Source organism: Porites lutea, chromosome 6, assembly GCF_958299795.1.
Source record: "Porites lutea chromosome 6, jaPorLute2.1, whole genome shotgun sequence".
Lineage (NCBI taxonomy): Eukaryota > Metazoa > Cnidaria > Anthozoa > Scleractinia > Poritidae > Porites > Porites lutea.
Genome location: NC_133206.1, coordinates 1,303,820 through 1,317,500, shown reverse-complemented (window position 1 = coordinate 1,317,500; position 13,681 = coordinate 1,303,820). Strand labels below are relative to the sequence as shown.

At 36.5% G+C, this 13,681-nt stretch overlaps 1 protein-coding gene across 1 annotated transcript in view; it reads left to right on the top strand.

Annotated features, from left to right (window-relative positions):
• The window catches only part of LOC140940426 (alanine--glyoxylate aminotransferase 2, mitochondrial-like), a 14,691-nt gene extending 2,154 nt beyond the window's left edge, over positions 1–12,537 (top strand). The window contains exons 2-17 of the mRNA XM_073389396.1: positions 154–233; positions 875–967; positions 1,613–1,704; positions 3,142–3,265; positions 4,077–4,171; positions 4,986–5,079; positions 5,771–5,836; positions 6,173–6,200; positions 6,530–6,630; positions 8,280–8,372; positions 8,462–8,534; positions 8,900–8,959; positions 10,031–10,119; positions 10,446–10,598; positions 11,407–11,505; positions 12,108–12,537. Of these exons, the coding sequence (XP_073245497.1) occupies positions 154–233; positions 875–967; positions 1,613–1,704; positions 3,142–3,265; positions 4,077–4,171; positions 4,986–5,079; positions 5,771–5,836; positions 6,173–6,200; positions 6,530–6,630; positions 8,280–8,372; positions 8,462–8,534; positions 8,900–8,959; positions 10,031–10,119; positions 10,446–10,598; positions 11,407–11,505; positions 12,108–12,209 (1,442 nt within the window). The 3' untranslated portion in view covers positions 12,210–12,537. The remainder of the gene's footprint in view (positions 1–153; positions 234–874; positions 968–1,612; positions 1,705–3,141; positions 3,266–4,076; positions 4,172–4,985; positions 5,080–5,770; positions 5,837–6,172; positions 6,201–6,529; positions 6,631–8,279; positions 8,373–8,461; positions 8,535–8,899; positions 8,960–10,030; positions 10,120–10,445; positions 10,599–11,406; positions 11,506–12,107) is intronic.
• Positions 12,538–13,681: the final 1,144 nt, after the last annotated feature.

Sequence of the window (13,681 nt, the reverse complement as noted above, 5' to 3'; positions counted from 1 at the left end):
TTTAGCTTAAAAATTAATTGTGTTATTTTTTAATTTCTTTTTGTTCAGGTTACTGCTTATTGGTGAAAATAAGCTACTAATTAAAAGTAACTTTCGTAAAAATCCGAAATGTAAAAACTACCTCACTACCAGGGATGTTTAAATTGTTTTCAGGATCATTATTTCAAAAGACAGCACCAGTGGATCCTGGCATGGATATGCCATCATGTGAATTTAAGCCTGAACCTTACGAGGTGAAGATAACCTTTTTTTTTCGTTTTAAAGATAGCAAACTAAGAGAAATACATGACGCTCAAGATAATGTAAACTGCAGATTGAAAGTACAAATTTTAAATGAAGATATGATTGATAGATAGAAAGAAGATCAAAAAACAGTTCAGTTGCCATATTTATTTTAAATCAGCTGATTTAAACTTGTGTCAGTCACAAAATTTTATTTAACTTTGCACAACTTGAACTTACTCAGCTCTAAACTGGTTTTAGAAATTTTCAAGACATGATTTTGTCTTTTCTTTTGTTGTTTCCGTATTGTAATGATAAGATTATATAAAATTCTCTTATGATAATCCTTAGTAGTTAACTTGATTGTATTACACAGAACAGTATTTCTTGCATTAATTTTCACGTTTCTATAACCTGTTTTAATTGTGAGCATTGCAATTAAACTCCCACTGAGGATGCTAATGGTTGTTTACAAGAGTTGTGCCAGTAAAATGAGCAGCTTTACAAGAGATACCTTTTCCTCTTTGTAATGGTTTTCTGTTTACTTAAGTGTCATTTCTATTTAGCTCTCTAACTGTTGTGTACTTATCAATTTAATTAAAATAATGTCATATTTTCAAATTATTTTACTTTGTAATGATTTCATCACCAGGGGATCACATTTGAACATGCAAAAGAAGTAAGGAAAACCAATCTTAACCCAGCTCTGTTCACATATTACAAAAACCCAGTATTCATCACAAAGGTATGGCTCAAGTTGGCAGGTACAAAATACGTGCATACATGTAAGCTATACATATGTATATGTTACAGGCCAAAATTAAATTCAGGTTGATTCTCAATTTCCTTTGTCTCCTAGCCGTAAGAGACATAGGAAATTGAGAATCATACATATACACATAACATAATAAAATATAATTATATTATACAGCTATAATCTTCAAAAAAACGTTGTCAGTATGCAATAAATTGAGGCATTAGTACAGTAGGAAAAGAAGATGCTAACATAGCATGCACACTAGACAGATTTGATGTACATCAATGTACTACAAGACAACAAACAAAGAAAAACAAAGTTATGACCAGTACATGTCTAGGCCATGAACAACTGCAACAACAACGTTAAAAGAGGGGTGTTGTTACTTTAATAATGGAGACAGCAAACGCAGAAGTTCTGGGGAGTTAATTGTGACTAGGCCGTGAGCTCTGATTAATACATTTTTCATTTAATGCAGATAACCTACAGCTGTAGCCATTAGGCTACAATCACTATCATTGCTACTTGCTGGTACCAAGCAAATCTGGTTATAATATTGTTAAGTCTTATAGTAATAATTTTTCTTAGCTTAAGTAGTACATTGAGGTGTGCTTGAACATTTTTGCCTTCAAGGGTCACATGCAGTGGCTGTGGGATAATAATGACAAGAGATACTTGGACTTGTTTGCTGGTATTGTGACTGTCAGTGTAGGACATTGTCATCCGTAAGTTATATTGACAGATATTGCAGTTACAGTCAAACCCAAACCTCGCTAATACAGACACTGAGGGGGCCATAAAAGGTGTCCATAATTTTATTAACTTTGCCAAACAATAAGATATGTAAGTGACACTACAAAAAAAGGTGTACATTTATTCACAGGAGTATGGTCGGGGACTCCGCAACAATGAGTGCCTATTACTGCGGGCCCAAGATACAGATCGCTAAGAAATCTAAAACATTACTACAATACTATCTAAAAACAACACCTGATGTGCCATCCAAAACTATGGGCAACGTTACAGGTCAAGGATATAGATTTGAAAGAGCGAGGGTCATCAGGGATGTAGGAAGTGACAAGAGCTTGTTTGTAATAACTGTAAAGGACAGCTTTAAAGAACTTGAAGAACAAGCAACAGATAGTCCAAAGTCTGCTGCAAGAGCACTCCATATTCTACTAGTTCTGTTAAAAAGCGATCTTTGAAAAGTTGTTAATGTTTTACAGTTCCTGATTAAAAATAAAGTTATATCCAGATTGCTAGTGTAATCTAGTGGTTCTTGTTGGTGCGCATATCCAAGGAGTAACAGTTGGATTAATTTCAACATGCCCAGTTACAGCCTTAAAGAAGAATTAACAGGACGTCTGTATAGGGCGGGTTAAATTTAGAGAAAATGTAAGGGCTTTTTTTCCCAAAGGAACAAAGCAAACTGTCCATAATAATGAGTTGACCATATTAAGTTGTTGCCCTTAAAGCAGGGTTTAACTACATGAGTATTATTTTTGTGTCCGGAAGGGTTACAGTTGCATGTTGAGCTTCTAATAGTAATTAACTTCTAATAGTTGGAATTTATTTCGGTCAATTAATGTTCATAAATTCTTTTTTCCGGCAATTTAGCTGCTGTCTGTATTTCTGGGATGTCAAGACAACTCACTGTATATTTAGCCTTTGTACAACCAGCCTGATCCCCTAAAAAAATCAGGTTTTTTTGCATGTACATGTAATAATTTTTTAAATTAATTTGTATGTTGATAATATTCCATTTAAAGACCAGTACCATGTAACTAAATTTTTCCATATTTAAATTTTTTAGCGGGATGTTTGGAGGTGGAGATTATTACTAAATTACATGTACTAGGGAATGGTATGCCTTTCAAATTGTTAATTTTATAAGCACACTGAGCAAGGTCTAGAGAAGAAATATATATGGACTCAGAGGAAGGAAATGTATTTGATCCTTTTCTCACATTTCCACTCTAAAAAACTAAATCCCTTGATTTAATAACCTTACATGTAGTTAAATTAACCGTAGAATGCTAATGGCCTTGCATATGTTACATGTATGTACTCGTACTTTCTGACTAGCTATACTAGCTACTCAAGCACTGATCATTACTACAGTACAATAATACAATAATTATTATAAATATTCTTCCCTGTAGCCATGTGACAAATGCTGCTAAGAAGCAAATGGACAGTTTGTGGCACACAACAAACATCTACTACCACCCAACTGTTCATGAATATGCTGAACTGTTAGCTTCAAAGCTACCTGGAAACCTTAAGGTTAGAAATTTAAGAATTAAATGTAGATTTTAAAACAAATTAGTCTTTGAATACTGTTTTGTTGGACTGTTACAAGCAAATTTCTTGACTGGAAAAGTAAAATTTTGGCTTATCGATGTGAAAACTTCTAAAATTACTTTTTAGAGATCCTGTTGGTTAACCTTTTAAAATTCCTGTTATTTTTTACAACATAAGATTTTAATATTAGTGCTAAGATCTATAGAATTATTCACATTACATGTATGCAAAATATTTTAGAATTTTTTTACGTCTCTAAAGTTTTTTAAGTTCACGTTTTTATTTGTTATAGGCTCCTTTTCACATTTTAGACTCTGAAGTTAGAATCAAAGCATTAACCAGGAAGATAGCTAGATAGCAAGCTTTTAGGTAGGAAGAAAAGCCCACCAAAGTATAATAAATGTTTTTATGGGTCTTAACTTATTTGGCAGAAAAGTACTTTTGAATACAACAAATGTTATTCATTACTTAACTACATACAGTGAATGTACTATTGTACAAGTATTTTGAAGTGCGTGAGAGTTGTTGTAATAAGTAAACACGACTTTTTGTCTTGTGCTGGTCAACATATACAGCTGACTAGTCCAGTTTATAATAATAATCAGGGTTTGACTTTCTGGTCACATGTGACGGATCGCAGTTCACAAGTCGTGGGCTAGTGTACAAGTTAACTAGGGTGTAAATGTTGCACAGTTTTAGATGTCCCCCTTAGGATATTTAATCATTTGCTGTCCAAATCATTTGCATATTCTTAACCAGCCTGTGACAAAATTTGCGTGTATTTTGTTACTAGGTCTGTTATTTTGTTAACAGTGGTTCCGAAGCCAATGACATGGCAATCATGATGGCAAGAGCCCACACAGGAAACTTTGATTTCCTTTCTCTCAGGTAAGAGCTTCCCTTTTCTTGTGAATGGTTTGGTCTATTGATTGCATGAGGTGGTGTAAATAAATAACTATTTTATAGAATATACTTGTAGCAGTTGTTGTATCATGCTTCATGCTGATGAATGGGGGTTAAGCTCCAGCAGTTTGAGCCTTTGGCTCATGTGCACCTTTAATTTTTACCTTTTTACAGTAGTTTTTAAAAAATGACCTTCATACATGCATAAAGCGGTCTGATAGTTGAATATATATAGTATCATGATATAACTAAGACTAGTGTACAATTTCACTCTGCTATTAAAAAAATACATAATTCCACCCCTCAAGAAAGGTTTTTACCCTTCCACACCTTCAAGGCCCTCCTTCTCTCAGTTTTTTAACATGTCCTGACCACTAAAGGCCATTTTTGACAGTGAGCCGTATGAACCAACTGTTTGGATGTTACTGATTATAGTCCTGTATAGTGTTTCTTGGTGTATTAGTGGTGGTTGACATTGTTGTTTTAAAAAATTCAGGTTTAGTACTTTGGAGTAAGCAAAGCCATGGAGAAAACAATAGTGATAGTAAACAGAATCAACACATTGTGGTTTTACATGTAGCTTACTTTTTTTAAAAAGTTTCTTTAAAGTATTTGCATGGCAATCCAAACAGAGGGATGTTTATCCATAAGTTGTTAAATACAACAGTATAATTTCACATCTCCTCACAGTACTTATAAGCTCCGAGTTATGAGTTTTGTTTTATAAAATTGGCTTTACGTATATGGCTCTACGCTCACTTTCCAGTTTGATTGCAATTAAGTGTTACATTTGTTGTAGGAATGCATATCATGGTGCCAGTCCCGGAACTCTAGGAATTCTTGCTCACAATACATGGAAACTTAATGTGCCACTGTCCTTTGGTTTCTTCCAGGTATAGTTAAAATTGTGCAAAATTTATTTTGCTTCATGTACTAGTAATCATCTTCAAGCTAATAATTTGATGGGTAACAACTTATCACAGGTTCAAAGATGAGATGCACAGTACTTAATTAAATCTAAGATTTTGTCGCCCTGTATAAGCCAGTTTACATGAGTAAGGTTTACTTTTTTTGAGTTGTTGAATATAACATTTTATTTTTACCATCATGTTCTTTAAGATTAATTCTACAACCAGCTGCAAATATGTTGAGACATTCTGACGTACAACCAGCCTTTTTTACTTAAAATTTCTGCTATAAGTCACACATCTGTGAGATATGATACTTAACCTTTCCCAATCACTCCACTTCATTTAAAGTTGTTCCTCCATCTTGGGTTGTTTCATTGTATCAAATTGTAGTAACTTTGACATTAGGGAAGGGGCGCCAGGGGACAGGCTATCAAAGCCTAAATGTGGTACAGTGTTTCAAGTACACGTGTTAATTTTTGCTACTGGCTGTACAATGTAGCATGCATGTATTCTATGCAAATGAGACCTGTCCCAAGCAATTCCAAAAAAAAAAACTTCATTTAAAGCGTACAATGTAGGCTAGGACACAGAGGACCTTTCTGTTCCTGTAATTTGAGCTTATGGAGTTTCATTGGATTGCTACTAATGATAACACAAACACTTTGCTTTATAGACAATGAATGCAGATGTGTATCAAGGCCCATGGGGTGGGGCTAAATGCCGAGACTCACTTGCACAGGTAAGGTGATTTGTTTTTAAATGTCACTATCATTTAACAGTTTTGGAATTGCATAAGCCTGGCCTGGCTGTTCCCACTTTCAGCTTTCAACCATCCAATGCAACCACCGCCCGGTTAGCTCGGTTGGGAGAGCACCCATCTGCCAAGCGGGAGGTTGTAAGCTCAACCCTGGCTGGACCAACAACCAAGGTCTTTAAAAAAGCTTGTGCTGGCTGTGATTTGAGATTTCTCAATTCAGATTATTGTACTCATTGGGTATCCTTCTTTCAATAGTCAAACCAAATGGGATGAAATCAGATTTACTAATAAAATTTGATTTGTATTTTTTTACTGTAGGCAGACAGGACCTGTGACTGTGCTGCAGGCAAGTTGGGAAATTAGTATAGTGAGGCTACATTAACCATATCCTAGGGCTATGAAAATATGGCCATATAAGGACGTGGTTGTAGTAACAATGTTCTCAAATTAGAAATGACTGATTGTGGGGTTTTAATGTGTCAAAGACGTGTTGTCATAGCTAATTAAAAGTTATTAAATAAAAACCAACAAACAATGCTCTCAACCAACGTCTACTTTGGGACCACTTGTTATAAAAAGTATAAGAGTAATTCCAAGGAGGGGTGGGTAAGGGGGTGTTGGGTGCTCAAGGTTTAGCTCAAGGTTGGTTAATGGTTTGTTACTTTGTACATGTAGGTCAGTGTATGGCATCCAAACTTTATGTTGATCAACTTAAAGATGTGTTGGTACACTCTACGAGCAAGAAAGTTGCAGGATTTATTGCTGAAGTCATTCAGGTTAGGCTAGAGCAAAATTCCTGTTTCTTTCTCAGCTTGCTAGTTTTTGTTAAAGGCAATGATTTCCTTGGCTAGATGCAGAAAAAAAAACAGATTGTCCACTCGAAGGAAAATGCCTCCAATCAAAGTAATCTACCAACTGAGCCACGGTAAACCACAGCGACATCAACTGAAACTTACGTCGGACTGGCAACAAACTGTAAGGAACGTTACAGAAATCATCAGTCCTCCTTTCGACGCTCGAACAGAAGAAATGAAACGGAATTCTCAAAATATATTTGAACTTTTCAAGACTCTAAGAAACCTTTCCAGATAAAATGGAGCCGTTTTAAAGACATGTAAACCCTACAGCAACATTAGCAAAAAATGTAATCTTTGTCTTTATGAAAAGTTCATCATCATTTGTAAAAAAGAGCTTTGTAGCCTAAACAGGCAAAACGAACTAGCGAGTTCATGCCCCCACAGAAACAAATATGTACTTCAGAACTCAGTAGAGTAACGTAACTAAGGCACAATCCATCTATTAGCTAGATACATTCTCTTAACGCATCCCTATAACAACCACCCAAATTTGCCTGCCAATTTTGAATCGTTGAGGTTACCTGATGAGTGTGGTCCTACAATTTCGGACCATACGAAACAGCACTTTCGCAATAAACGATCGATGACTACTCCTGAAGCCTGAACTCCTGTGAAGTTATAAATAGTCAATGCTCTTCAATTAAATGAATTAAGCGCTCTACGAAATACATTCTACCCAGAAAACAAGTATATTTTTTTAGAATGCCTATAGTCAAGCTGGATGTTGTTAGATTTGACGTGGAATATAAACGCCCTTGTTCTTGGTCACTTGTAAGATCTTACACATGTCATCGCTCATAGCGCAAACTTAATATTTCCTTTTGATATTCATATATGCTGATATAATTGTGTAATATATAGGTATTATCCCTTTTCTTTGTTTTCTTTCATTTTTTCTTTCTTTTTTAAAAAATTTCTACTTAATTATCTATAAGGTTATGAAACCCAGTAAAGTTGTTAAAAAAAAGAATGACTATTCAGAAGTATAAAAAGTGTGATGGCGAAAAGACAAAAATTGTCCACTACGTCATTTATGAAATATTGTACAAGCATAATAAACATTGCCTTTAAACATGTAGTGAAATGGCTAACTAAGAATAGTATTGAAACCAATAAGTTACATGTAGATTTTTTTTTTTTTTTTTTTTAGTTTTTTAGCACAGTTTTAAATTACAGCCAGTTCAGTTAACAATAAGCCATTTATTGTTGCAGAATGCTTTAGGATTTTGTTTTTGTGAAAATAAAGGTTGTTTAAATCTCACTGAGCTATGTAAATTTAAATAAGAAACATAAAACAAAACAAATAACTAAAAATCTGCAGGCGGAGTCGTTTGCTAATAGTTTATTGGCTAGCTCTATTCATAGATAAACCGGCTGTCAGAACCGATTATATCAGTTGTCCAGTTAACAATAACGCAAGATTTGCGCAAATCGTCCTTCGGACAACTCTGCTCTGGAACGTTTGGTACGTAGGTGTAATAATATGATACCATCGTGAACTGATGAGCTTATTTAAAGCGAAAGGAGATGAATAATTATGTTCATGAAATTGTTATCCATTGTTACAGGGTGTTGGTGGTGCAGTTCATCTTCCTAAGGGATTTCTTAAGGGTGCATATGAGCTGATCAGGGAGCGTGGAGGCGTCTGTATCTCAGATGAGGTTTGGCTGAAATTATCGTAGAACTTTTCTTATACACTGTGAGTAGCTTTTTTGAACAGTCAAATACTCACCTTTCTCTAACCTTCTAGGTTCAAACAGGATTTGGTCGCCTCGGAAGCCATTACTGGGGTTTTGAAACTCAAGATGTTGTTCCAGATATTGGTAACACTTTATGATACTTTTTAGGGTTTCTTTACAAAGCACTCTTGCTTCTAGCATCGGTGTAAAATTAAGAAGAAACAGCCTCTAATTTGAATAATTATGTTGACTATAAAATGCCATATGTCCATGACCATTAACACGAATCCTCTTTCCAGCGCTTTCGTTTGCTAATTACTGTACAGTATTTTACGAAATAAAATTTAGATTATTTCTATAATTTTGAATATCAATTGTATCTATTTTGGCAGTGAAACTTTTACCGTTTACTGTAAGAGTGATATACACCATAAAGTAGGTTCTAACTGTTACATGTAGGTGTATGAAATCGTGAAGTAATTACAGTGTGGTGTTTTTTCTTTCTTTAGTTACCATGGCAAAAGGTATTGGAAATGGTTTCCCATTAGCTGCAGTAGTAACAACTCCAGGTAAGAAACAGAGCAGCAGCAGGGATGGAGGGGGATGGGGTTAGTAGGGTTAGAGGGGGGGGGGGGGGGGGGGTGAAGGAGTTGATTACTGGCTGGCGAGCCACAAACATACGTAGTTACCATGCACGGTACAATTGCCATAGATATATGCTGCATATCAGAATGTTGTTTTACGGTTTTGAGCAGCTGTATTTTGTTTTCCCTATCGGCATTTTGGACAACTTGATAGCCATTTTGTTTTAGCCAGCTCATTTGACGCTACCAAGGGGGCCTTAAGTTCAATGATCGGAGCTATGAGTCACCAACGTTCTACGACTAACGTCATCTTGTTGTTGATGTAGAAATAACCTTCTTAAAGTGGAAAGTAATCACAAAAAAAAAAACACTGAAAGACTCTGAGAGACTTTGCCGATGCAACGGGGATTGTCGGAGTATTGTGAAACTCTTACTGAATAGTCCATTTTCGAGTTCGCTATAACCGCTGAATTAAAGAAGTGAAGACGCATTTTTTACAGCCTTAGCCTCGATCTGAAATAATATATACACAAATTCCAACGAGAAAAAGATCTGTTTATTAGTCTGTCTATTGTGTACATTCAAATTTCAAACACTTACTGGCCAGAATTTGTGAATATTTTACTTTACGTCGAGGCTAACTCTTTATGAATGTGTCGTTAATGTTTATATTCAGCGGTAATTTTTAATTCGAAACTGGACTATAAAGTGTTTTCACTCACGTGGCCAGCATCTATGCAAATTTATTGGAACAAAAGAAAGCGTTTGCATAAGAAAAGAGTTCAACTCCCACAGGATTGGTTTGGGACACCATCATGGCCGCCGTTTCATTGTTTTGGGACACCAATATGGCCGCCATGACGTCATGTGAAAACACTCTATTGACAAGATGTCGCTGGTCTTATTTATCCTTGCTGTTAAGGAAAAAAAAATACGAATATATAAAAATACGAATTTTCGATTTCTATCGTTTTAAATCATAATATTATTTAAAGCAATAATAACAAACAGTAACCAGTTCGCTTCGGCTCAAAATTGTTTTATTTTATGTTCCAGAAATTGCCCAGAGCTTTGCCCAAGCAGTTCATTTCAACACATATGGTGGAAACCCTATCGCATCAGCAGTTGGAAAAGCTGTTTTAGAGGTACTGAAGTAGCTTGGTCACAAAGTTAAAATTATTTTACTTAATTTAAAAGAACTACAACAGGAAAGAAAAAGAAAGCTGAAAGGGCAGTTTTGAAACTACAATTACTCAGTAAAGCTTTACTAGACTACGAGTAGTCCCCCATTTTTCCTCAGGGATAGTAGAGCGAGCAAAACGCGAGCGCGCGTGAAAATCAACCCACGCGTGGCTAAGCTTTACAGATATCTGATTCTTGGGTAGTTTGAGCAGAAAATTGTCCTTCTTCAGTCGCGTTTCAGTCTAGGAAGATAAGTCACCACTCATGTTTGCACTTTTTTTGTTGACAGGCCATAGATGAAGACGGAACACAGAAGAACTCTGAGGTGGTGGGAACGTACTTTATAGAAAAACTTCTTGCTCTCAAGAGTGAGTTCCCGGATGTTGTTGGTGACGTCAGAGGCAAGGGATTGATGATTGGCGTGGAACTTGTGACTGACAAAGTAAGCCTACATCTACCTGACTTGTACTACTTAAATTGAGGTAGTCGCCATAGTGCATAAAATCCTTGCCTGCGTTCAAGCGTCTTCAGAAGGCTATTCTAGGCTGTACCAATTTGTCCTTGGTCCTTACACGCTTTTTCATTCTTTTTTCGCAAAATGTATCTATTAAACGTTTTTGTCATAATCCCAAAATTAATTCAATTATTGCTTGTTTCGTATTACCAACTTTCAAGTGAATTGTCATAGATAAAAAGTCTTTCTTAATTCAAGTTGGGAGTATACTTTACCATTTATTTCGTTGATTGACTCATTTCGTGGTTCTTTTCTTTTTTTCTTTCGTAGGTGCATTTACTTTATTTAGCCCCCTCATTTCAGTGAAATAAGATAGATTACGTATTGAAATACTTAAAAAAGTATTTTGAAATTACGGTCACTCTACTGCGCTAATTCAGCCCTTTTCTTGCCAAGTTTATGTATTTTGGTCACTAAAAACTATATAGCAACACTGAAACTGTTTGTTTCCCTTTTTGCGGTGGTAAATTGCCCATTTTTTCAGAAATATTTTTGAGACAGCGTTGAAACAAAGTAAAGGCAAATATGTTTGAGTGCAGTTACACGTCCCTGCAGCACCAACAGCCGAACCTCCACTAACGGCCACTTTTTTTTGTCCTGGTGGACAATCAATCCATACATAGACTCCTGTTTAAACCTCTCTATAACGGCCACTTTCTTCTATCCCCACTTTGGCCGTTATGAAGAGGTTTAACTGTATTTTGTAATTGTAAGATTGTTTGTTTTGTCGTTATAGGAGTCAAAGACACCGTTGCCACCCGAGAAGTTTGTTCCGATCTGGGAGGATTGTAAAGACATGGGGGTACTAATTGGTAAAGGAGGATTATATGGCAACGTAAGTATACAAGCTTGTGTCAAGCACCCTCCCCCCCCCCCCCCCACCCCTCCTCCCCCTTCCCACCACAGACCACAGACACGTGACTCATCTTTGCTCTCATCTCTTTCCTCACAAAAACTAGGGCAGTCACCCTTCCAACCGTTAAAATAAATTTTTACTGCTTTTTGTTCCGAGGATATTTCGTGTTAACAAAAACGTCAAATTCGCCATGTGATTGGCGTTACCATTGTACATAGAAAGAAAGGTCTTTCCCCTAAGTCAAAAATATTCCGCGTCTAAGAATCTTAACATGACAATGCAAATCGCTTGGCGACTGTTAATGGTAATACTTTCAATGGGATAACTTGGATTTTTTTTCCGATTCGCCTGTGTCACTGGCAAACAAACAAAAAAGGGAGGAAGAAGAAGAACGAGAAAGCCCCAATCTTACAATTTCTGAGTACAACCCTTAAAATTCCTCATTGGTTATAAAGATTATGACGGTTGAAACTCTTCATTTGAACACTCCCCTTCTAAAAGGGACAGTTTCATATATATGACCTCCCTCTATAATAAGGACACCTCTGAACTCTGTCCCTTTGGTTTTGTTCTTTTAACAGGTTTTGCGAATCAAGCCTCCTATGTGTATTAACAAGGACGATGTTGACTTTGGTATCGCAGTTTTGCGCACAGCTCTGAGTCGGTACACCCAAAGCAAATGAATACTTCACTGAAGTTAGATATTTCTTACACCACCGATTGCAATAGGAATACAAATGGTCAAGATATAAAACTTCTGCATTTCCTTTGTCTTCAAAGCAAACTCAAACTTCTTTATAAAGTACAATTCACATCAAAGGAACCGACCGGAACTTTTGGGACAGAATCGAATTTTATTGAAACTCTGATTAATATATTTTTACGTCTATGAAAAGATGGTATTTAAAACGGCTTGGAAAGAGCGGAGCAGCACCCCGTCTGTCATTTCTTCAAACTTCACTTAAATTTTAGATCATACGCTAAAGCACACAAATAAATTGTAAAATGGATCTCGATGGTTGGTTTTAAATGAAGAGTAGTCATTAAAAGACAGTGAAATTGACTGATTTTCCTTGGACTATAGTGCATTTGGTAGTGGCTCAACTTTTACTCGTAGGCCTTCGTATTTGGAGGTTAGTGGAGAGTGCAGCGTAATGTCAAGCCTTGCCTCGTCCTCAAGTGCAACATGATGTTGCATTTCTTCAAAAAAGCAAGAACACTCTTAAAAGTAGCGTTTACTCTAGCTTGCTTGGATTTTAGATAAGAAATGAGGAGACGATTAATTCTACACGAAACAGGATTTACTCGCTAAAGGTTTTTCACTTCCTATTTTATCGACGGTCAAGTATTCCTCAGGATATTTACTTTAATTTTTATAAGCGACGACCGGAAATACGTCCTTGGTCGCAGGCTATACGTGTGCATAAATACATACACGAAAATTCAAGGGCCTCGATTCGAGAAAAATTACATCATTGCCAGAGAATAAAAAGTCATGGACATAGCGCGTCATTTCAATCAACGCCGAAAATAAGCCGCACACTCATCACAAGACTCCTTTGCATACAATGAAAGTTTACAACACCCGATCAGTTAGCCTTACCATCGAGGTTTTGCTAATTACGATTCTTCTTCTTTTTTTTTTTTTTTTTTCGACCACTGAAGTGTTAACCTGGGTGCCAGAGACTTTTCTAGCGCGGTTTCCGGTTTCTGTCAAGTCTTTGGCTTCGCCACTCGTGGCTTCGGCCTACGGCCGAAGATGTGTCGGCCTTCGACCAATACAGAAAATTCCTGCCGCGCTCGAGAAAGGCCTTTGGTACCCAGGGTACTGAAGTGTTCACTTGTTCCAAAGAAATCAACGCTTTCAAGAGATAGAATTCGTGGAGCTACCCGTTCGTGAAAAGCACTTAATCGCATTAATCTTTCCTTAGGTTTCTTCGCAAAACATACGTGGCTTCGGTCACGCAACGATTCTTATTCCCAGTTTCCACGGTCTCCGCTAGGAACGCCTGGGACCATGACGTACATAAATACATACATGCATTTTTTACTGTGTTTTGTGTCATAAATACGAAGAAGAAAAAACGCCTTAAAGATTATGAGTCTCGCTGCTTACGCAAGCGAGACACTAATGAGCGTTGTGGAGGAGCTTTGC